Source organism: Eubalaena glacialis, chromosome 1 (genome assembly GCF_028564815.1).
Source record: "Eubalaena glacialis isolate mEubGla1 chromosome 1, mEubGla1.1.hap2.+ XY, whole genome shotgun sequence".
In the NCBI taxonomy this organism is placed as follows: Eukaryota; Metazoa; Chordata; class Mammalia; order Artiodactyla; family Balaenidae; genus Eubalaena; species Eubalaena glacialis.
Genome location: NC_083716.1, coordinates 206,631,205 through 206,655,785, shown reverse-complemented (window position 1 = coordinate 206,655,785; position 24,581 = coordinate 206,631,205). Strand labels below are relative to the sequence as shown.

At 36.4% G+C, this 24,581-nt stretch overlaps 1 protein-coding gene across 5 annotated transcripts in view; it reads left to right on the top strand.

Moving 5' to 3' along the window:
• Positions 1 to 24,581, top strand: part of ALS2 (alsin Rho guanine nucleotide exchange factor ALS2) — an 86,556-nt gene that overhangs the window by 7,074 nt on the left and 54,901 nt on the right. For all 5 annotated transcript variants that reach the window (XM_061186509.1, XM_061186518.1, XM_061186525.1 and 2 more), the window contains 6 exons: positions 9,559 to 9,638; positions 10,879 to 11,033; positions 13,863 to 14,800; positions 17,699 to 18,056; positions 20,457 to 20,625; positions 21,551 to 21,647. In XM_061186509.1, coding sequence (XP_061042492.1) covers positions 9,619 to 9,638; positions 10,879 to 11,033; positions 13,863 to 14,800; positions 17,699 to 18,056; positions 20,457 to 20,625; positions 21,551 to 21,647 — 1,737 coding nt within the window. In that variant the 5' untranslated portion in view covers positions 9,559 to 9,618. The remainder of the gene's footprint in view (positions 1 to 9,558; positions 9,639 to 10,878; positions 11,034 to 13,862; positions 14,801 to 17,698; positions 18,057 to 20,456; positions 20,626 to 21,550; positions 21,648 to 24,581) is intronic.

Sequence of the window (24,581 nt, the reverse complement as noted above, 5' to 3'; positions counted from 1 at the left end):
AGTAACTTAACAGCTTGATTCTGTGCCTCCCTTTTCTCTTAATACACACTCCAGTGATACTATCCATTGCCTTGATTTCAGATATTATCCATATGCCTTCCCAAGTTTATATCAATAGTTGAGACCTTTCTTCTGAACTCCATACTCACATATTCAGCTGCTCACTTGATATGTGTTCTTGGATTTCTCACAGGCATCTTGAACTTATAAAAAAATCTTGTCTTACGAGAATCTTACCTTCCACTTCAGAATCCTACCCTCTCACTCTTCCTCATATCAGTAAATGGTACCACTACACAGTTGTTCAAGGGAGAAATTAGAGGTCATTTTTGATACCTCCTTCTCCTTTACCCCCCTCTTATGTCTAATACATCACTAAGTCCTAGTTGTTCTAGGACACAGCACCTCTCTCATTATTTACATCTTTCCACCAAATTGGTAGTCTTGTATGAAATTAAAGAGCCCAGGCTTCCTTCCTCCACTAAGATGAGCCAAGTGAGTATTTGCAGGGAGGATATTTCTTACAGAATTCATTTGGGCACTCTGTGTGAGTATGTTCACTATAAAATGGACTTAAAACTTTTAAAACAAGTGATGTAAATCATTGCCATTAAAAAGTTGAGGACCCCTACCGAAAATGATAGTTGTTTTAGAATACAGGTTCCCAGTCCCTTACTTGAAACCCTTGGGGCAAGGCATGTTTTGGAATTCAGAGTTTTTCTGATCTTTAGAATAAGGTGCATAAACCATATTATATAACACTTCTCGTGGGACCTTTGGTACCACCCTACAATCATATTAATATTTCTATGACAAAATATATGAAGATGTACACTAAAGGGGTAAAAACTAAATAGCATCACATTAGTTCATGTTGGTTTTGCTCTTGGATGAGTTCAGGTCAGATTAGATTTTGCCACCAAAAGACTTAAATGAAAAAACTTTTAGTTTTCAGAGTTTTTTGGAGTTTAGATTTCTGGTTATGGTATCATGGACCCATAGTAGTAGCTTTTCTTTCTAGCAATAATTAGAACATCTAGACCAGATTTTTTTTTTTTAGGGCACTCCCAGATCATGGAATTAAAACCATATTCTCCGCATGTACAAGATAGCTTATTTCTCTGTTAAATGTAGCAGGAGGGTATGTATCCACCGGGATCTAAAAGTGGAATCAACTCATTAAGAACCAAGCTTTTTGTTTTAAAGGGTCATCTGAGAGTTTAATTACATTTCACTGTGAAGGAGATAATTTGAAGTGTAGAGTGGTATACTTTAAAATGAATGCATCTTTGTTCTGTGGCTCATAGTACTTAATAGTTGGAGGGGATGCTACAATCTAGTTTGCTCCTTTTACAGATGCCATTGATCTCTGGAAAGGCCATGTGCGGTAAAAGAGGACCCCACATTTTCTGAGTCTGTAAATATCACACAGCTTCTGTATCAGAGCTAGTTAATGTAATAAACGCTATGAGGGAAAGTTACTATAACAGAAGAAAAGAAGCAGAGTACAGGGATCCTGACCCCCAAAGCTCATCTGGGGAGAAATATCCCCAGAAGAAGCCCCATGATTAGGCAATTTTATAACAGTTAAAACTGTTAGCAGTGAAAGAACATAAGCAAGTTTAAATGCTATTTGAATGGTTGAGGCAAGTCTTATAGATTTCTCAGAGAGGGGATTATAAAAATACTAGGAAAACAAATTTTTTGGTTTACTTTTTCTGTTTGGATACGTAATTGAGGAAGAATGTTAGATTAACTGGATTCGGTAAATGCTGCATATTTTAAGTATGTGAGGTAAAACTTTATAATATAAGCTTCCCACATTTAGGTGCAATATTCCTTTTTAGTTATGTTTCCTTAGCAGTCATTTCCTTTTTACTCATTGCTGTATCTGAATTTCAGGCACACGTGTCTTCTTAGGAGAAGTCAAGTATATTAAACACCATTAAAACAAAATTCGACCTATAAATATCGATAAAGAAAGATGTGTGTGAAATAGTGTACTAGCTTTCTGTTGCTGCTTGTAGCATTGCTGCAAACTCAGTGCCTAAAATAACACGAATTTATTATCTTAGAGTTCTTTAGGTTAAAAGTCGGACGCAAGTCTCGCTGGGTTAAAATCAAGGTGTCAGCAGGGCTGCGTTTTTTTCTGGAGGCTCTAGGAGAGAATTCATTTCCTTGCCTCTTCCAGCTTCTAGAGGCCACCTACATTCTTTGGCTTATGGCTGCCCCCTCCCATCTTCAAAGCCAGCAATTTAGGAGCTCTCTGACACGGCTTGTTATCATCACCTCTCTTTCTCGAGCTCTCCTCTGCCTCTCTCTTCCACTTTATTTATTTATTTATTTTATACAGCAGGTTGTTATTACTCATCAGTTTTATACACATCAGTGTATACATGTCAATCCCAATCTCCCAATTCATCACACCACCACCACCACCACCCCCCTGACGCTTCCCCCCTTGGTGTTCATACGTTTGTTTCTCTACATCTGTGTCTCTATTTCTGCCCTGCAAACCAGGGCATCTGTACCATTTTTCTAGGTTCCACATATGTGCGTTAATATACAATATTTGTTTTTCTCTTTCTGACTTAACTTCACTCTGTATGACAGTCTCTAGGTCCATCCACGTCTCAACAAATGACCCAATTTCGTTCCTTTTTATGGCTGAGTAATATTCCATTGTATATATGTACCACTTCTTCTTTATCCATTCGTCTGTCAGTGGGCATTTAGGTAGCTTCCATGACCTGGCTATTGTAAATAGTGCTGCAATGAACATTGGGGTGCATGTGTCTTTTTGAATTATGGTTTTCTCTGGGTATATGCCCAGTAGTGGGATTACTGGGTCGTATGGTAATTCTATTTTTAGTTTTCTAAGGAACCTCCATACTGTTCTCCATATTGGCTATATCAATTTACATTCCCACCAACAGTGCAAGAGGGTTCCCTTTTCTCCACACCCCCTCCAGCATTTGTTGTTTGTAGATTTTCTGATGATGCCCATTCTAACTGGTGTGAGGTGATACCTCATTGTAGTTTTGATTTGCATTTCTCTAATAATTAGTGATGTTGAGCAGCTTTTCATGTGCTTCTTGGCCATCTGTATGTCTTCTTTGGAGAAATGTCTATTTAGGTCTTCTGCCCATTTTTGGATTGGGTTGTTTTTTTTTTAACATTGAGCTGCATGAGCTGTTTTTATATTTTGGAGATTAATCCTTTGTCAGTTGATTCATTTGCAAATATTTTCTCCCATTCTGAGGGTTGTCTTTTCGTCTTGTTTATGGTTTCCTTTGCTGTGCAAAAGCTTTGAAGTTTCATTAGGTCCCATTTGTTTATTTTTGTTTTTCTTTCCATTATTCTAAGAGGTGCATCAAAAAAGATCTTGCTATGATTTATGTCAAAGAGTATTCTTCCTATGTTTTCCTCTAAGAGTTTTATAGTGTCCGGTCTTACATTTAGGTCTCGAATCCATTTTGAGTTTATTTTTGTGTATGGTGTTAGGGAGTGTTCTAATTTCATTCTTTTACTTGTAGCTGTCCAGTTTTCCCAGCACCACTTATTGAAGAGACTGTCTTTTCTCCATTGTATATCGTTGCCTCCTTTGTCATAGATTAGTTGACCATAGGTGTGTGGGTTTATCTCTGGGCTTTCTATCTTGTTCCATTGATCTGTGTTTCTGTTTTTGTGCCAGTACCATATTGTCTTGATTACTGTAGCTTTGTAGTATAGTCTGAAGTCAGGGAGTCTGATTTCTCCAGCTCCGTTTTTTTCCCTCAAGACTGCTTTGGCTATTCGGGATCTTTTGTGTCTCCATACAAATTTTGAGATGATTTGTTCTAGTTCCGTAAAAAATGCCATTGGTAATTTGATAGGGATTGCATTGAATCTGTAGATTGCTTTGGGTAGTATAGTCATTTTCACAATATTGATTCTTCCAATCCAAGAACATGGTATATCTCTCCATCTGTTGGTATCATCTTTAATTTCTTTCATTAATGTCTTATAGTTTTCTGCATACAGGTCTTTTGTCTCCCTAGGTAGGTTTATACCTAGGTATTTTATTCTTTTTGTTGCGGTGGTAAATGGGAGTGTTTCCATAATTTCTCTTTCAGATTTTTCATCATTAGTGTATAGGAGTGCAAGAGATTTCTGTGCATTAATTTTGTATCCTGCAGCTTTACCGAATTCATTGATTAGCTCTAGTAGTTTTCTGGTGGCATCTTTAGGATTCTCTATGTATAGTATCATGTCATCTGCAAACAGTGAAACTTTTACTTCTTCTTTTCCAATTTTTATTCCTTTTATTTCTTTTTCTTCTCTGATTGCCATGGCTAGGACTTCCAAAATTATGTTGAATAGTAGTGGTGAGAGTGGACATCCTTGTCTAGTTCCTGATCTTAGAGGAAATGCTTTCAGTTTTTCACCATTGAGAATGATGTTTGCTGTGGGTTTGTTGTATATGGACTCTATTATGTTGAGGTAGGTTCCCTCTATGCCCACTTTCTGGAGAGTTTTTATTATAAATGGGTATTGAATTTTGTCCAAAGCTTTTTCTGCATCTATTGAGATGATCATATGGTTTTTCTTCTTGAGTTTGTTAATATGCTGTATCACATTGATTGATTTGTGTGTATTGAAGAATCCTTGCATCCCTGGGATAAATCCCACTTGATCATCGTATATGATCCTTTTAACATGTTGCTGGATTCTGTTTGCTAGTATTTTGTTGAAGATTTTTGCGTCTATATTCATCAGTGATATTGGTCTGTAATTTTCTTTTTTTGTAGTATCTTTGTCTGGTTTTGGTATCAGGCTGATGGTGGCCTCATACAATGAGTTTGGGAGTGTTCCTTCCTCTGCAATTTTTTGGAAGGGTTTGAGAAGGATGGGTGTTAGCTCTTCTCTAAATGTTTGATAGAATTCACCTGTGAAGCCATCTGGTCCTGGATTTTGTTTGTTGGAAGATTTTTAATCACAGTTTCAATTTCATTACTTGTGATTGGTCTGTTCATATTTTCTATTTCTTCCTGGTTCAGTCTTGGAAGGTTATACCTTTCTAAGAATTTGTCCATTTCTTCCAGGTTGTCCATTTGATTGGCATAGAGTTGCTTGTAGTAGTCTCTTAGGATGCTTTGTATTTCTGCGGTGTCTGTTGTAACTTCTCTTTTTTCATTTCTAATTTTATTGATTTGAGTCCTCTCCTTCTTTTTCTTGATGAGTCTGGCCAGTGGTTTATCAATTTTGTTTATCTTCTCAAAGAACCAGCTTTTAGTTTTATTGATCTTTGCTATTGTTTTCTTTGTTTCTATTTCATTTATTTCTGCTCTGATCTTTATGATTTCTTTCCTTCTGCTGACTTTGGGTTTTGTTTGTTCTTCTTTCTCTAGTTCCTTCAGGTGTAAGTTTAGATTGTTTATTTGAGATTTTTCTTGTTTCTTGAGGTAGGCTTTTATAGCTGTAAACTTTCCTCTTAGAACTGCTTTTGCTGCATCCCATAGGTTTTGGATCGTCGTGTTTTCATTGTCATTTGTCTCTAGGTAATTTTTTATTTCCTCTTTGATTTTTTCAGTGACTTCTTGCTTATTTAGTAACGTATTGTTTAGCCTCCATGTGTTTGTGTTTTTTACGTTTTTTCCCTGTAATTCACTTCTAATCTCATAGCATTGTGGTCAGAAAAGATGCTTGATATGATTTCAATTTTCTTAAATTTACTGAGGCTTGATTTGTGACCCAAGATGTGATCTATCCTGGAGAACGTTCCATTCCGTGTGCACTTGCGAAGGAAGTGTAATCTGCTGTTTTTGGATGGAATGTCCTATAAATATCAATTAAATCTATCTGGTCTATTTTGTCATTTAAAGCTTGTGTTTCCTTATTCATTTTCTGTTTGGATGATCTGTCCATTGGTGTAAGTGAGGTGTTAAAGTCCCCCACTATTATTGTGTTACTGTCGATTTCCTCTTTTATAGCTGTTAGCAGTTGCCTTATGTATTGAGGTGCTCCTATGTTGGGTGCATATATATTTATAATTGTTATATCTTCTTCTTGGGTTGATCCCTTGATCATTATGTAGTGTCCCTCCTCGTCTCTTGTAACATTCTTTATTTTAAAGTCCATTTTATCTGATATGAGTATTGCTACTCCAGCTTTCTTTTGATTTCCATTTGCATGGAATATCTTCTTCCATCCCCTCACTTTCAGTCTGAATGTGTCCCTAGGTCTGAAGTGAGTCTCTTGTAGACAGCATATATATGGGTCTTGTTTTTGTATCCATTCAGCAAGCCTGTGTCTTTTGGTTGGAGGATTTAATCCATTCCCGTTTAGGGTAATTATTGATATGTATGTTCCTATGACCATTTTCTTAATTGTTTTGGGTTTGTTTTTGTAGGTCCTTTTCTTCTCTTGTGTTTCCCACTTAGAGAAGTTCCTTTAGCATTTGCTGTAGAGCTAGTTTGGTGGTGCTGAATTCTCTTAGCTTTTGCTTGTCTGTAAAGCTTTTGATTTCTCCGTTGAATCTGAATGAGATCCTTGCCGGGTAGAGTAATCTTGGTTGTAGTTTCTTCCCTTTCATCACTTTAAGTGTATCATGCCACTCCCTTCTGGCTTGTAGAGTTTCTGCTGAGAAATCAGCTGTTAACCTTATGGGAGTTCCCTTCCATGTTATTTGTCATTTTTCCCTTGCTGCTTTCAATAATTTTTCTTTGTCTTTAATTTTTGCCAATTTGATTACTATGTGTCTCAGCTTGTTTCTCCTTGGCTTTATCCTGTATGGGACTCTCTGTGCTTCCTGGACTTGGGTGGCTATTTCCTTTCCCATGTTAGGGAAGTTGTCGACTGTAATCTCTTCAGATATTTTCTCTGGTCCTTTCTCTCTCTCTTCTCCTTCTGGGCCCCTATAATGTGAATGTTGTTGTGTTTAATGTTGTCCCAGAGGTCTCTTAGGCTGTCTTCATTTCTTTTCATTCTTTTTTCTTTATTCTGTTCCGTAGCAGTGAATTCCACCATTCTGTCTTCCAGGTCACTTATCCGTTCTTCTGCCTCAGTTATTCTGCTATTGATTCCTTCTAGCATAGTTTTCATTTCAATTATTGTATTGTTCATCTCTGTTTGTTCTTTAATTCTTCTAGGTCTTTGTTAAACATTTCTTGCATATTCTTGATCTTTGCCTCCATTCTTTTTCCGAGGTCCTGGATCATCTTCACCATCATTATTCTGAATTCTTTTTCTGGAAGGTTGCCTATCTCCACTTCATTTAGTTGTTTTTCTGGGGTTTTATCTTGTTCCTTCATCTGGTATATAGCCCTCTGCCTTTTCATCTTGTCTATCTTTCTGTGAATGTGGTTATTGTTCCACAGGCTGCAGGACTGTAGTTCTTCTTGCTTCTGCTGTCTGCCCTGTGGTGGATGTGGCTATCTAAGAGGCTTGTTGTCTCTTCCACTTTTAAGGACTCTGTGATTATGCTGAGTCCATCTGGATAACTAGGATAATCTCCCCAACTTAAAACAAGCTGATTAGGAGCTTTACTTCCCCTTTGCCATGTAACCTAACATATTCACAGTTTCTGGGCATTAGGACATGGGTATCTTGGGAATCATTATCCTTCCTACAGTATATAGTAAGTAACAAAGTTGCAAGACAGTTTGTAGAGTTTTAATTCCATTTAGATTTGAAAAAATGAATGTTGGTTAGAAATCATGTGGCATAAGGAGTAATCCACTTTAAGAAAACAGTGTATTCAAAAATATGACACCAAAAGAGAAGGTCAGCTGCTTTATTCATTTTACTGATTCTCAACAGTTTTGATTGACAGGCAGTAGGACACAATTTGGTTTACGAACAGTGAATCAGTTGCATGAAATGTGCTTGTGCACTCCCATACCCTCCCAGAGCAGTTCTCTGGTTTCCCCCTGGGCATTGTTTAACTTTTATCAAGGGACCAGTTACTCCCTGATCTCTCATAGATAAGCATAGGTTAGACCTGGCCTCAGAACTTTTCTGTATGCTGTGAACTGTACATTTTATTAAAAGTTAATTACTATCACACACAAAGCATAGTATCACTTAGTAATCATATTTATTAAATGAATAGCATTTATTAAATCTGTTCAGATATATCTTTCATTTACATGTACCCTTCATCCAACTTTGAATGAGTCAAAATCTTTCTAAAATAAGCATTAGGTAGAGAGTAATTTCCTCCAGATATACAGATGGGAAACTGTAAGAATTCACAGGCAACCTGGAGTAAACAGATGGTCTTACATCACTCCTGCTGGTGTGGGCTCTTTTCAAAGCACAGTGACGATGCCATACCCTTTTGCAGAAAAATAATGAATTTGGCCCCAGTATTTTTATCATTCACACATCTAAAACCCCGTTGCTCTTATTTTCATGAGTTTTGGTGCCCTTAAAAATGTGAATTTCTTAGTTGAAATGCCTTGAGCGTTTCTGTCTGCCTGTCAATATTTCTAGCTCTTACTTTATTAAACATTGAGTTTCTGAAATGATGGGTCATGATATTTGTACTGTTATTTTCATATAGCTCTTTTCTATTAAATGGTAGATTTAAAAATAGATATTTTAAATTCAAACTTCTTTCTTCCAGCCCTTTGGATTATGGTTTTGAATTGAGGTCGATTTGGGGAAAACACTGATAGTTCCAATACATGGAAAACTTTGTTTTAATGATGTAATTTTGTGTGTGTGCATTACTGGAAAATGAAATTAAAACTGTTTGAATCTGATACATTACTGGAGAGATTGCAGAAATTCTTTTTTTTTTTTTTTTAATTAATTTATTTTATTTATTTATTTTTGGCTGCGTTGGATCTTCGCTGCTGCACGCGGGCTTTCTCTAGTTGAGGTGAGAGGAGATTCCTCTTCATTGCGGTATGCAGGCTTCCCATTATGGTGGCGTCTCTTGTTGCGGAGCACAGGCTCTAGGCACGCGGGCTTCAATAGTTGTGGTTCGCGGGCTCTAGATTGCAGGCTCAGTAGTTGTGGTGCACGGGCTTAGTTGTTCCACAGCATGTGGGATCTTCCGGGACCAGGGCTCGAACCCGTGTCCCCTGCATTGGCAGGCGGATTCTTAACCACTGCGCCACCAGGGAAGCCCCAAGAAATTCTTGTTTACTTAATTGGTATTTAAGTGTTTATATGTCCCAGCAGCATTTAAAAAGTAGCCTTAATTTGTGTGTAATGAATACTTAACACATTGAGTTTTCAGATTGAACTTATTTATAATAAAAAACAAATGAAAAAAATCTGTTGCCTGACAAAGTACAGCTAGGTTGTGGGTAGTCTTTTCTCACTTTGACATTACATTTGATGATCAACAGGCATTTTTATAAGCTCAGTGGGCAGGCTCAGTCTAGAGATTCGACTTTGGCAGGCAGGATATGAAATAGTTTAAATAGTTTTGCTGCATATTTATTGCCCAGTGAATGTGCACTTGTTGGAGAGCTGCCTTTTTTCTTCTTTTTTTAAAATCTGACAGATAAAACAGCAAAGTGCTCTTTCACTGCTCTTTGTGCTTACCTGTGTTTTGCCATTTAGGGATTTATATACCTTTTGCAAGGAGGGAATGATTTGGTGATGGAGTGCTCCCACTGACCGATGGACTCAAAGAAGAAAAGGTAAAACCATTTTTTCCTTTTCCCCTACCCTTCTAGGAAAACACAACAGACAGTTCCACTTATGTGTAGCTTCTCTTCAGTGTAATTTTCTTGTTGATGGCTATTAAGTAGGAATAGTGACATTTGTGTTGATTGGTAAAGAAGGAAAGATAATTACAATAAAGCTTGTTAGTGGTACACTTTGTTGCTAGTTCCTTTCTTATGCTTATAAAAGGCCCCAAATTTCTTCACCATTTTAAAGCTTTTGAAGCCATTTTTTTTTGTCACACATAATTTCAGGTTTTCAAAAGTAGCCTTATTAATTGTAATTCTATCCTTAGAGAACTCGGCGCCATGGATGATATTTTGAAAGGAGGGTTAGGTTTGTGGCTTTCCTTTCATAAAAACATGGTTATGCCTCATTACAGTTTAGAGGAATATTATTTAACAAAAGTAGAGAAAATCCTAGGTATTAGAAAATAAAGAAAACCAAAAAAAGTTTCTGTGCCTCATTAAAATATTGGCATCAGTGTTCTAGAAAAAAGAATATGAAAATAAATGCCCCATCAATGGCGACACAAAGGAAAATTTTATATAAAGGGAAACCCAGAGTATGTTAATGTGGGCTTTTCTTGGAAAGGGAGGCAGTTGGGATACGGTCATTGTTATGCAGCTGTGTGTTTTATGTTCTTTGAACTAGGGTTATCAGATGGATAGAATTCTTTGGCTAGAACGTGAGTAAAGCATGAAGGATTTTACTGGTACCTGTTATAAATTTAATTCTTAAAAATTTAAATAGGAATTATAGAGCTTAAACTCGGTATAAAGGGCAATATGGATCCCTATTCCTTCTGTCTTTCTCAAATACTTTTTTTTAAAATACCAAATTAAAAACTAAAAATTTAAAATAAGACTCCAACTTGGGACATGTTATAACTTTAACATCTAAACAAGTAGTTAATGTACTAAGAAGTAAGAATCTTGAAATTTTAAATCAGAAAACTTCAAAAAATAGCCCAGGTTTTGTTTGCTTCTTAGATAGAGATAAGTAATTTGTGGGTTTATCCTCGTTTATATAAATAGTAATTTTACCTCTGCTCCTGTGTCATAACCACGCCATAAAATAGGTGCTAAACTATCTGACTCAGTCACCCATGTACTGGTAAAAGGTATAAATCTCATGACAGTATGAAGGACAAAAGATACAGTTCTGAACTGGAGGAACAAGCTATTTTTAAGCTATTTTTCTTGATGTTTGTAGTTCAACAGAAGCTGAAGGATCCAAAGAAAGAGGCCTGGTCCATGTGTGGCAGGCAGGCTCCCGTTCTGTAACACCAGAGAGATTGCCAGGCTGGGGAGGAAAGACTGTTCTTCATGCGGCCCTTGGAGTGAAACATGGAGTTCTTCTGACTGAAGGTATTGAAAAGAACTTCTTAGCCAACACTAACTGAGACTCTGACCAGTGTTGGAGCGTGTAGGAGCAGCTGAGAGTTACTGAGTACGAGGGATTCTGAGTGAACTTTGCTGGAACTTATGCTTTCTTTGTTTTCAAAATATGTTCTTACTCCCTTTATCAGAAGTCAGATTAGTTCTTATATTTAAGATGTACCATAACTAGAATAAAAGGGAGAATTATAGTTTAAAAATTTTAGTAGTGATAAGTACATGAAAAATTAGATTTTTTAAAAGATTATGTATTCAGAGACCTTTTTACTATACCTTTGTTCATTAAATGTATTAGAATAATAATGCTAATAATAGCTAATGTTTATTAAACAATTATATGTGCCAGGCACTGCACTAAGCACTTTATATGTATTATCTCATTGAGTCCTCACAGCCACCTTATGAGGTAGCTGCTGTTATTATGCCCACTTCACAGATGAGGAAGCTGAAGGTCAGGGAGGTTAAATTGTTTTCCCAAGCACACACGACTATTTAAAGGGTCAGAGTTAGGATGGGAACCCAGAGAGTCTAATTTCAAAATTTGCTTTTTAAATCTCTTGGCTGTACTGTCTCAGTACCGTTTTTCTCAGGCATAAATAGCAGCTCATAAGAACATATAATAAAATCTACAAATCTATATCAGAAACATAGGCTATAATTTACATAGAGAGCTGCCTTTAATTTTGATGGCACTTTACCAACTAAGTCTTGGCAAATTTGATTTGGGTCAGGACTGCCATCAGCTTCACTAATTTATAAATTTCTACTCTGTAAGTATTTACTAAGTATTTAACAATGCTTTGGTATTTTCCTTGTAGGAACTAAGGGAAGACAGATTCTAGGAAACAAAGCTTAAATCTGACCATGGTGGTTTTTTGGGGCAAACATGGATTTCTTTCTAATTTCTTTATTATTATGTCACTGTTATTATAATAATCCATAATACTATTATTATTATTGTATTAGGCCAGAATTTGGAGAAAGCCTTGTTTTTCAAATGTGAACTATATCCAGTACCTGCCCTATGGGCTTCAAAATCTATAGTTCTCAAGCATATATAAGTAGAATTCTGTTACTGTCGTTTTATTAGCCCCTCAGTAAGATATTTAGGAATCCTTCATGAGCATGATATCTTTAAACATATAGAATCAAACCTAAAAGCCTGGGAAAACTGAGGGAAAACTTAAAAAAAAAAAAAAGTATATAACCTATGTTCATGTTTAAGCAGTGTTCTGGTTTAAGTGTCAAAGTAACAAAAAATCTCAGCTCACACAAATGTGTAGCTTGAAATGGCACAAAGGTCTCAGGTACTTTCTTTTCTAAGTGAGGAAATGATACTGATTGAATACTAGAAATTTTCAAGCTTTGTCTCTATTCAATTTAACCATTAGCTCATAATTCAATGAGGACACCTCATTGACTCACTATTTTTGAGGTATTCCAGGTTAAAAAAATGATGTCTAAGTATTCACTTCTCTGCAATTTGCTCTGGAGAGACTGTTATTCTAATGGAATATAATACCAATTGAAAGTGTTGGTGAACTGTTGCAAGTGTGTTATATCACTTGGGAAGAAAAGTTTAAAAGATCTTAACCAGTGAGCTTATTTTCTCAGTACTCTATCCAAATTAGAAATTCCCTAATAAAAGCTGATCTTCCCTCTAGCCACTATTGTGTTTTTCCTTACATAGATGTTGTAGTGAGTTAATTTGAGTATATAAATGTATCTGCCATGTGTAATAGGCCAAAGATAAAGTATGCCTTTTTTTCATCAGCAACTCAATTGCTGCTTTGTGGAGGAAAAATAGTACCTATTTTCATTAATTAAAAAAAATGGGTGACCCTCTGGTCACATAGGAAAGAAAGGATGGTGGGCTTTGTTTAATATTTTTCAAAACCCATGGCCAAGTCTTTGTTCCATTTGAGTTTTTTAGCTAGCATAAATCATTTGCACATACCCCCAAATTTCCCCAATACCTGCAGTAAAACTATGACTTGGTAGCACACGTGAACACAAATAGGTTATCATCATTCATGTACCCAACTCACTGGTGCCTTCCCTTTTAATTCTAAAGCTAGCCAGTCATGGCTTCATTTGTTTTTTTGTTTTGTTGTGATTTGCTTTTTAAACAAATGACACCTCAGGAAGGCTATCTAGTACACAATATATATTATAAATAACATTTAAAAATTATACATAGTATGGTACACAACTTCATGTTAACATTGGTGCTCTCAGTCCAACGTGGAGGTATAAAGCTAATTTCATAGTTTTGGCCAAAGTGAATCTCTAATATTTTTATGTCATTGCATAATTTTTTGCTGCTCTGACTTATTCATTAGTAGTGAATGTTGTAGATATTAGCGAATGTGTCTGTTTTATCTTCTGCTTATTTTATCTGATCATGTCATGATCATTGTTATGTCTTTGAACTCTTGGAATCTGCTTCTGTAATAGCCTGCAATGATAGCCATTAGTAACGGATCGATGCTAGGAGTTTGTAGGATAAGGCTGAAGGAGAGGAGCAATACCCTTCATTTGAAGTAGTCTCCTGCAATTTGTAGAAATTGTCACTATATTTCAGAATGTTAAAAGATGTTATTTGTTAAAAGATTAATAAGTGTGGAATGCTATCTGCTTCAACCAAATTTCTACAACTGTGCTTTTGAAAATTAAAAAAAGAAAAAAAAATTCTATTTTGTTAAACCTAGAGGGGACTAAAAATTAGCTGATAAAATTTCTAGTTAATTCACTAACTCCCTCCCTTTTTTTTTTTTTCTTTTTTTTTAAAACCTTCAGATGGTGAGGTCTACAGCTTTGGGACTCTCCCCTGGAGAAGTGAACCAGCAGAGATTTGTACGAGTAGCCCCGTTCTAGAAGAGGTGCTGGTTGGGCAGTATGTCGTTACTGTGGCAACAGGGAGTTTCCACAGCGGAGCAGTGACAGAAAGCGGCGTAGTGTACATGTGGGGGGAGAACTCTGCTGGCCAGTGTGCGGTCGCTAACCAGCAGTATGTGCCGGAACCAAATCCTGTCAGCATTTCTGATTCCGAGACCAGTCCTTTGTTAGCGGTCAGGGTCTTGCAGTTGGCATGTGGCGAGGAGCACACTCTGGCATTGTCCCTAAGCAGAGAGATTTGGGCATGGGGTACCGGTTGTCAGTTGGGTCTCAGTACCACTACCTTCCCAGTGACAAAGCCGCAAAAGGTGGAACATCTTGCTGGGCGAGTAGTGCTCCAAGTTGCCTGTGGTGCGTTCCACAGCTTAGCCCTGGTGCAGTGCCTCCCTTCCCAGGATCTGAAGCCGGTGCCAGAAAGATGTAACCAGTGCAGCCAGCTGTTAATTACAATGACTGACAAAGAAGACCATGTGATTATATCAGACAGCCATTGCTGTCCATTAGGTGTGACACTGTCAGAATCCCAGTCAGAAAACCAGGCCAGCTCTGCCATCACCCCCTCCACTGAAACCCTTGATGGCCAGGGAGAAGTGTTTGAGAACACCTTCGTACAAAATGAGCTGCCTGCTGCTACCGAACTGAATGTTGGAAATGTTCAGACCGCAAGTGTTGAGACCATTTCCTCCCCACAAGATGTCATGGGAACAACTGAAATTTCTTCTGCAAGAAGTGTACCATCGTACCCTGACACTCAGTCAGTAAATGAATACGTGCAGAAACTGTCAAATCATTCAGTAAGAGAGAACTCAGAGAATGGTGAAAAGCCAGTGCCACCTCAGGTACCTGCTACATTTTATAATATAAAGTTGAACCATATGAGTTTTCTTGAGAAACTTTAAAATACCTAAGGGTTGGTACCTTTTTTTATTTTTTGAGTTTGACTATTAATCTGTCTTATCATGCAAGCCTAGATAAGGAAAACCCTGGATTAATTCAAAATTACTCTTTATGTTCAAATTCTGGCCCTTTATTTATGATGTTGAAAGATGTTATTCTGGGCTTGTTTTGTAAGTAGAAAAATCCCATTTTTTTTTTCCAAGTACTTTTTCTCCCATGGCTAAGGTGGACCCCTGAAGAGTTTAATCTAACATGACTATATATTCACAAAGAATTCTCTTATCTGTATTTGTAGCACTCTTCAGATACTATTGAGAAAAATCCTTTCCTTCTTTATCAGAGAAGGTTGCTGTGTGGCGGATCCCTCGATTATAGGCAGACTTGAAACTGACTGGCATTACATATTGTTCGAATTCTTTTCAGTTATACCAGTGGTCCTTACTGGGCATCACTGGGCGGAGGGTTTAATATTCTCTTCATCTCGTTTAAACTACTTTCACTTTGAAAACTTGTAGTAAGTGTAGAAAAGCTATTTACCAGGGGCATGTAGTAAGGTGTGTCTCCCTACTTAAAACAAATTGTTCTAAAGGATACTTGTTTTTTTACTCTTAGTGGAAGCCTTTTGCTTTTGCTTTTCCAAAACTCTAAGAAAACAAATCTAAACAAAAACATATAATCCTAGGGACTTCCTTGGTGGTCCAGTGGTTAAGTCTCAAAAAAACCCCAAAAAACTAATCATAAAAGAGCTGCCTTGTGACGTTGTTTTCAGGTTTTTGAAACCACATAGCTTCTGGATTCTTCACCACTGTTGTTTACTGGTTCAGAATGGGAACGTGGCTTAGAGGTGTTTTTAGAAACAGTTTTTATTTCACAGTCTTCTCACCGAACCTTGTAGATGTTTGATTTTTTTTTTTTAATTTTTTATTAAGAAGCTGTTTGGAGAAAGAAAAATCTAAACAAAGCAAAAGTAATAATTTAACAGGACTCGTACATGCTTATAAAAAAGTTAGATTTTGACTTTCCAAAAGTCATTTCTCTGATTTATTAAAGTTGTAGTTAAAAGTTTATTGTATACTGTTTATTTGAATAATAGATTATCATCATTGAAATTGCACTTTCCTTTGGACCCGTTTGGTTAAACATTTAAAGTTTTGGTTACCTATGCTAGTTTTGGCAGTGTGTGTTTAAGTGTAATTCCATCTTTGTAAATAGTGTCTCAATCATACAGCTAACCATTAGGAATTTATGTGGCTTAGGACAAGTTTTTTTCTTCTGGCCAGATGTAATTGAAAGAATATCTCACGTTTGTGAAATAAACCAAAGTATTTGGCAATGAAGCATATATTTCATTATTGCATTTTGCTATTGGTTGATTGGAACTCCTGAAATTATGTCTTCCATCAAAATTGCTGGGCACGTGTTTTTGTTTTATTTACTTATTTTATGAATTGTTAAATATAATTAAGTAGAGGAGCGAGTTAGAACAATAGTTTAAAGTTTATATAAGGTAGAGTTTTTTTGACTTTCCTCCACCTAATGGTAAGAACTCCCTAAATTAGTCACCCCGAAATACCATCACTGCTTCTGTTATGAGCTTTTGTAAATAGATGGTGGAAATAGTGACACCAGTTTTTCTGAACAAGTTATCATGAGAACTGTGTCACCAAGGAAGTAATAGGCTTTGTATTTATCTTTTTTAATATGGTATATTTGTTTATTTTGTTGGATATTTTAATTAAAGACTCACATTTTGTTGAATTTAGTATTTAATTGAACAAAATGTATTGAGTGCCTACTACATGTCAGGCACTGTGCAGGGAACAGGAATTATTTCCTTTAAGAAAATCAGAAGCCAGTGTTAAAAAATTTTTTTGGTTTGGTTTGCAATTCAGGACAAATTAAGATATACACACGCACCCTCCCACCCCTTGGGATCTTTGGGTAGCATACGAAACAAAATTTTCATTGTGACCTATGCTCATGAGCCAAAAGCTTTTTCGTGTGTTAGTAGGTATATCTAGTGACTTTCTTTTTTAGTAAACAGTGGTGCTTGACAGCTCAGAGTATGTTTTAACTGATCTTTCACTAAGATATCAGAAAACTTTAGTTGGCTTTCTAATACAGCTGTGAATAACACTAAGAACCTTGGATCCAAATGTTTAATGATTAACCTACCACATTGCTCGATGGTAGCGAGAGCAAAGGTAATCTTTCAGTTTACCTTGCCCCTGGGTCATGGAAAATACTCTTGATGAGACGGTAGAAGGACAGAAATTTCAGAACATAGTTTGGGGGCGGATAGTTTAGAGGTATAACTTATTTTTCTGCCTGTGTATGCCATATATAAATTTGTGTTCATAAAACATTTTAGGAAAAGCCTTTTCTTCTTAAAATGTAATTTTTTCTCATTATTTCTTAGTAAAAATCTGTGTAATTTTTCCTAGTAGTGATCAATAATAAAACTTGCATTTTTTCAACCTTCTATCCAGGGCTATTACCTCATACTGGAGGCGATGTTTTCCATACCTTCCCTCCCCTCTCCCTTCTACTGTGTTTATTTTATAAAAGCAGCTGGGACCTATTTTTAAATACCATGATAAAACACCACTCAAACAAAAGGAAGTACTTTTGATAAGGAACTGTATTTTAAGTACTCATTTCCATCTAATGTGTTAAATCTGTGATCAAGAAGGGATACCTTTAGGTTGGAGATGAAGAGACCTCTTGTTTTAGATTCTTATATTTGCAAATAGTGATAGATGTTACACTTTCTTTTTATTGATTGCTTGTTGTATACGGGATTATATTTTTATATACTTTTTTATGTGTGTATATTTTAGCCTCTTGTAGCAGAAGCGATTCCTAATCTTCACAGCCCAGCAACCACAAGCACTTCAGCCCTGAACAGCCTAGTGGTCTCTTGTGCATCTGCTGTTGGTGTGAGAGTGGCTGCTACATATGAAGCTGGGACCTTGTCTCTTAAGAAAGTTATGAACTTTTATAGTACAGCCCCTTGTGAACCTGGAGCTCAGGCAGGCAGTAGTCCCATAGGCCCAGAAGGTCTGAAAGATAGCAGAGAAGAACAGGTTAAACAGGAGTCCATGCAAGGAAAGAAGAGTTCAAGTCTTGTGGATATCAGAGAAGAAGAATCAGAGGGAGGCAGCCGAAGACTCTCTCTCCCTGGATTGTTGTCACAAGGTAAGGAAATAACCAGCTTTTGTGAGTTGACTTTTGGTGAATCCAAAATGCTCCTGACATCACATGCTGTGTTATGATAAATTCGCTTTCCTAACATATTCAAATGTCAAAATTTATTTAATTAAATAGCTTTTTAAAAGCTACATGTTTCTCTGCTTTAGAAATAACTTTAGACCCTCACTTTTTCATAATACCTGCTTCTGCTTATGAACCTTGTTTTGAGTCTTATTTGATTGTTCTGGAATGTAGCAGTAGCCTCCTTATTTCCTGGGTGGGCCTGGACTCCAGATCGATGAAGTTGCAGATGTGATCATTGGGTAAATGAGGAGTTAATGTACTTGCCCTGAAAGTGAAGATGATTTTAAGCTTCAATAAGAGAAAGCTTCATTTTCTGAAACCATTAGCAATCAACTTCTTAGAATATTGAGACTATTGCACAGTTGTTTCTTCTACATTTCTCACTCAGTTCAGGAGTCTCAGTCATCTGGACTTTTGCTTCTCAAGGTGGCCTGCAGACCAGCAACATCAGCAGCATCTGGGAGTTGGTTAGAAATGCAGGATTTCAGGCTCCATACCAAACTTAGTGAATCAGAATTTACATTATAACAAGATCCCAGGGTGATGAGCATGCACATTAAAGTTCGAGAAGTATTGGATTAGATCAACCAGGGGTTGGCAAACTTTCTCTTTTTTTTTTTTTTTTGCCCTGACCAGCGATTGAACCTGTGCCCTTGGCAGTGAAAGCGCAGAGTCCTAACTACTGAACCGCCAGGGAGTTCCTGGCAAACTTTCTCTATAAAGAGCTAAAGAGAAATATTTTGTGATTTGTAGGCCATACAGTCTCTGTTACAACTACTTGACTTTGCTTAAAAGCAGTCATAGACAATACATAAATAAATGAGCTATATTCCAATAAATCTTTATTTACAAAAACAGGCAGTGGACTATATTTGACCCATGGGCTATAGTTTAGAGCTTTGCACAAAATGGTATAAACCAGTGGTTAGGAAGTTAGGAATCCTAGACTAGACTAAAACTTACCTTTTCTGCTATGTCCCTATTCCCTACCCTTGTTCTACTTACTGCTCTCTCTTGTGCCACTGAGCACTTTTGCTATCCTGCCTCCTGATTCTCATTGCCACTAGATTCATCTGTGCAAATAAAACCCTAGTCCTGATTGTATGTGTGTGTGTGTGTGTGTGTGTGTGTGTGTGTGTATCCCATGAATTCTCCTAAGTCTGAAGGATAATCTTGGGCCAAAATGTTCTTATTCTGAAATGTCCTTTAGCATTTTCAGTATAAATATAATATTTGAGATCTCCTTGAACCACAAATGTGGGATATTGATTTTTGTCATGCCATTAGACCATGTGAAATATGCAATTCTACTAACAGACTTATTTCCTTAGGTTAAATTTTACTTAGTAAACTTAAAGGTATCTTTAGAAAAATTTTCCATGTACTCTTTTTCTCTCTCTTTTAAAATGATCTAGAATACATCTTTGAGGAAACCTCAAGTAGGTATATTTGAGTCTTTGTATGTACAAGTGGATGATACACTCACCAGAAAAGATTGTGATCTTAGCCGGGGATGATCACTTTCTTTGTGGCCCATAACTTAATGACCAAGTGACTAAGTTTATACCTAGTGACATTTTCTTCAAAACATATCCTGTCACCAGATTGGTGTACAAGACTTACACAGTGTTGTATGCCTTTGTTACAATTTTGGACACTCTAAAAGATGTCAGCATTCTTTTTTTAAAATATTAAGTTCTCTATAAAGTAATTTAAAGTAGGCAGCAAAATACAAAATCTTTTTAGTACTTCCCATTCATAACCATTTCCTCACTGTAGAAATTTTAAGTTTTATGTCCAAAATAAATCTTTTGTTACAATATTTATAGTATGCTTGAACTTAGACCTTAATTTGGAAAGGCTTGACTTTTAACTCTGCTTTGAAATGGGAAAAATATTTGTTAGCCTTAGTGTAGTATTTTGTTAAGCTTATTCTTTAGAATACCAGTTCCATAGGATGTCACGTAGACATTCTATATAACAAATGTTATACAGAAAAGGATTTTGTGGCTAAATGTTTAGAAGTGGGGCAGGGTTAAACAGATTTAAACAGGGCTTGTAATTGCAGGACTTTTCAGCACCTTTCGCATGCTAATGCGTGTGTGTGAATCTCTACAGGGCAGGTAGGGGGGAGGAAAGAATGCAGTAGGCAGTGTTTACCAAACTCATTTGACTACTTAATCCCCAGTTTTGCAGAGAACCTGTAGAATATGCTTCACAAATACCATGTTAGTGTATTTCTTTGAAAATCAACAGTTCATTAAAGTGGTCCCTTTTTTCTCACCCATCTACTCCCTCATGATATCTCTGGTTTGTGTTCAGTCTCCCCCAGGCTCTTGAGAAAAGCTGCACGGGTGAAAACGCGGACAGTGGTTCTGACCCCTACGTACAGTGGAGAAGCGGATGCGCTCCTGCCTTCTCTGAGAACAGAGGTGTGGACCTGGGGGAAAGGGAAGGAAGGACAGCTGGGGCATGGTGATGTTCTGCCTAGGTGAGTGCTGCCAGTGTTTACTGTTAGAAATTAGCTTAAACAAATAACCTCTCTCCTGTGAAGGTCTCCAAAGCTCCATTTCCTCGTAGAGGAAATCTGGTTTCTTCTAGCTGTAGATTATTATACACCATTAACTCTGATAAAAAGCCAAACAAATACCTCCCACCCCCAATCAGTCTTAGTCTTGAATTTGTTTCTAGCAATAAAGGACTTAAGTATCTATGGTATCTCTTTCCATCTCTTCTTTGATGTATATTCATCTTAGAATACAGAAAGGGGTGTTTGGGATAAGATTGTATTTCATTGGAACACGTGAATGGTTCAAATTTTTAACTTATAGAAAACAACCAACAATTTTTTTTTTTTTTACCTGAAAGAGGTCTATCTGCTGCTGCCAGAATAACTGTAACCACAGTAATAAACCATGTCTATTCATGTACATCACGGAAAAACTGTTTTGTTTAAGAGAAATACTTATGATATTAACAATAGATATTTGTGAAAGTGTGTAAATAGAATGATTATCTAAAACAGCCAGTTAATATAAATGTCTCTTTTATTCCTAGCAGAGTGAAAGCAACTAATGCGTTAAAAAAAAAGACAACTCCCCTCTTTGGTTATATTTCATTGTCCTAAGTATATTCTCTGCCATATGAATCATTCAGTTGTTTTATGATTCTTAACAGATTCTGAACTATGGTGGTTAATTAGTGATTAATAGACAAAGATTAGGTTAAAACCATTCAAAGTTATTTATATTTAGGAGTAGATTGAACATACATCCAGTATTTTTATTTTAATGTTTTCTTTTGAAATATTTACTTTTACTTGAAAGCACTTACTCCGTAATTTGAGAAAGGCCATGATTCTTGCTGAGAATACTTCTTACTTTGAATTTGTATGTGTGTGTGTGTTTTTATTTAAGGCTTCAACCATTGTGTGTAAAATGTCTGGATGGTAAAGAAGTAATCCATCTGGAGGCAGGTGGTTACCATTCTCTTGCACTTACTGCGAAATCCCAGGTAGGAGGCAAACTATTAAAATCTGATCTTAATTTCATGGAAGGCCAACCTGATGAGATTGGACCATCATTTATTCAGTATATGCTGTGTGTCAGGCAACAATCCCGTATCTCATTTGATCTTTTCAGTGTTTTCCATTGCACTGTATTATTTCCATTTTACAGGTGAGGAAAGGGAGGTTTAGAGAAATTATGTAACTTGGCTAAAGTCACACACGTGACTGTAGACTTTGGATTCAACATTGGCCTGCTTGACAAAGAAGCTTTCTGTAACGTGCTCTTATGGAAAAATAGAACTGAGTTTTCTAGGGTATTGGTGAATTTCTGTTTTCTGATGAAGAAAATCCATAAGTAAGACACTAAGAAACCAAAACGCATTTCTCTCTTAAAATTGTGGGACCTGAAAGTAACCTCCAGAATCATTTAAAACCATGCCCATATGCATAAACCCTCCTAAGGAAAGTAGTTTTTCAAACTTATTCTTAAATATATTCATATAATGATTCTTCATCAGTCCCTTTATCTTTTTAGGAAAAGTCAATAAAAGATTCTAAACCCTTTAAGTGCTTTATTTTAACTATCACATAGGAGGATAGCCAAAAAGCTATTATAGCTCATATAAATAAATATAAATATTAGGAAAGAAAAGGATAATTTTAAAATTATTAACATGAAGAATCATCAAAAAGGCTCAAAAATAAGAAATTAGGAGGGTGGCAAGTTACAAAATAAGCATAAAAATTGCTAACTTTCTTTTATACATAAGGTAAAGCAGAAAGCATACTTGGGGAAAAAGAAGCTGTTCATAATTACAACAGAAGTATTAAGGAAATAGGAACATCGTTAATAGGAAAAGTGTAGAGCCCACATGACACAAATTCAAGAACTCTTCTAAGTTATAAAAGAAAATAGTAAAGAGAGAAATTTTATTTTTATTTTTATTTTTATTTTTTTTGAATTTTATTTTATTTATTTTTTTATACAGCAGGTTCTTATTAGTCATCCATTTTATACACATCAGCGTATACATGTCAATCCCAATCGCCCAATTCAGCACAACACCATCCCCACCCCACCGCGATTTTCCCCCCTTGGTGTCCATACGTTTGTTCTCTACATCTGTGTCTCAACTTCTGCCCTGCAAACCGGTTCATCTGTACCATTTTTCTAGGTTCCACGTACATACGTTAATATACGATATTTGTTTTTCTCTTTCTGACTTACTTCACTCTGTATGACAGTCTCTAGATCCATCCACATCTCAACAAATGACTCAATTTCGTTCCTTTATATGGCTGAGTAATATTCCATTGTATATATGTACCACATCTTCTTCATCCATTCGTCTGTGGATGGGCATTTAGGTAGCTTCCATGACCTGGCTGTTGTAAATAGTGCTGCAATGAACATTGAGGTGCATGTGTCTTTTTGAATTATGGTTTTCTCAGGGTATATCCCCAGTAGTGGGATTGCTGGATCATATGGTAATTCTATTTTTAGTTTTGTAAGGAACCTCCATACTGTTCTCCATAGTGACCGTATCAATTTACATTCCCACCAACAGTGCAAGAGGGTTCCCTTTTCTCCACACCCCCTCCAGCATTTGTTGTTTGTAGATTTTCTGATGATGCCCATTCTAACTGGTGTGAGGTGATACCTCATTGTAGTTTTGATTTGCATTTCTCTAATAGTTAGTGATGTTGAGCATCTTTTCATGTGCTTCTTGGCCATCTGTATGTCTTCTTTGGAGAAATGTCTATTTAGGTCTTCTGCCCATTTTTGGATTGGGTTGTTTGTTTCTTTAGTATTGAGCTGCATGAGCTGTTTATATATTTTGGAGGTTAATCCTTTGTCCGTTGATTCGTTTGCGAATATTTTCTCCCATTCTGAGGGTTGTCTTTTCATCTTGTTTATGGTTTCCTTTGCTGTGCAAAAGCTTTGAAGTTTCATTAGGTCCCATTTTTTATTTTTGTTTTTATTTCCATTACTCTAGGAGGTGGATCAAAAAAGATCTTGCTGTGATTTATGTCAAAGAGTGTTCTTCCTATGTTTTCCTCTAAGAGTTTTATAGTGTCTGGTCTTACATTTAGGTCTCAAATCCATTTTGAGTTTATTTTTGTGTATGGTGTTAGGGAGTGTTCTAATTTCATTCTTTTACATGTAGCTGTCCAGTTTTCCCAGCACCACTTATTGAAGAGACTGTCTTTTCTCCATTGTATATCTTTGCCTCCTTTGTAAAAGATTAGTTGACCATAGGTGCATGGGTTTATCTCTGGGCTTTCTATCTTGTTCCATTGATCTATGTTTCTGTTTTTGTGCCAGTACCATATTGTCTTGATTACTGTAGCTTTGTAGTATAGTCTGAAGTTGGGGAGCCTGATTCCTCCAGCTACGTTTTTTTCCCCTCAAGACTGCTTTGGCTATTCGGGGTCTTTTGTGTCTCCATACAAATTTTGAGATGATTTGTTCTAGTTCCGTAAAAAATGCTATTGGTAATTTGATAGGGATTGCATTGAATCTGTAGATTGCTTTGGGTAGTATAGTCATTTTCACAATATTGATTCTTCCAATCTAAGAACATGATATATCTCTCCATCTGTTGGTATCATCTTTAATTTCTTTCATTAATGTCTGATAGTTTTCTGCATACAGGTCTTTTGTCTCTCTAGGTAGGTTTATTCCTAGGTATTTTATTCTTTTTGTTGCAGTGGTAAATGGGAGTGTTTCCATAATTTCTCTTTCGGATTTTTCATCATTAGTGTATAGGAATGCAAGAGATTTCTGTGCATTAATTTTGTATCCTGCAGCTTTACCAAATTCATTGATTAGCTCTAGTAGTTTTCTGGTGGCATTTTTAGGATTCTCTATGTATAGTATCATGTCATCTGCAAACAGTGACAGTTTTACTTCTTCTTTTCCAATTTGTAATCCTTTT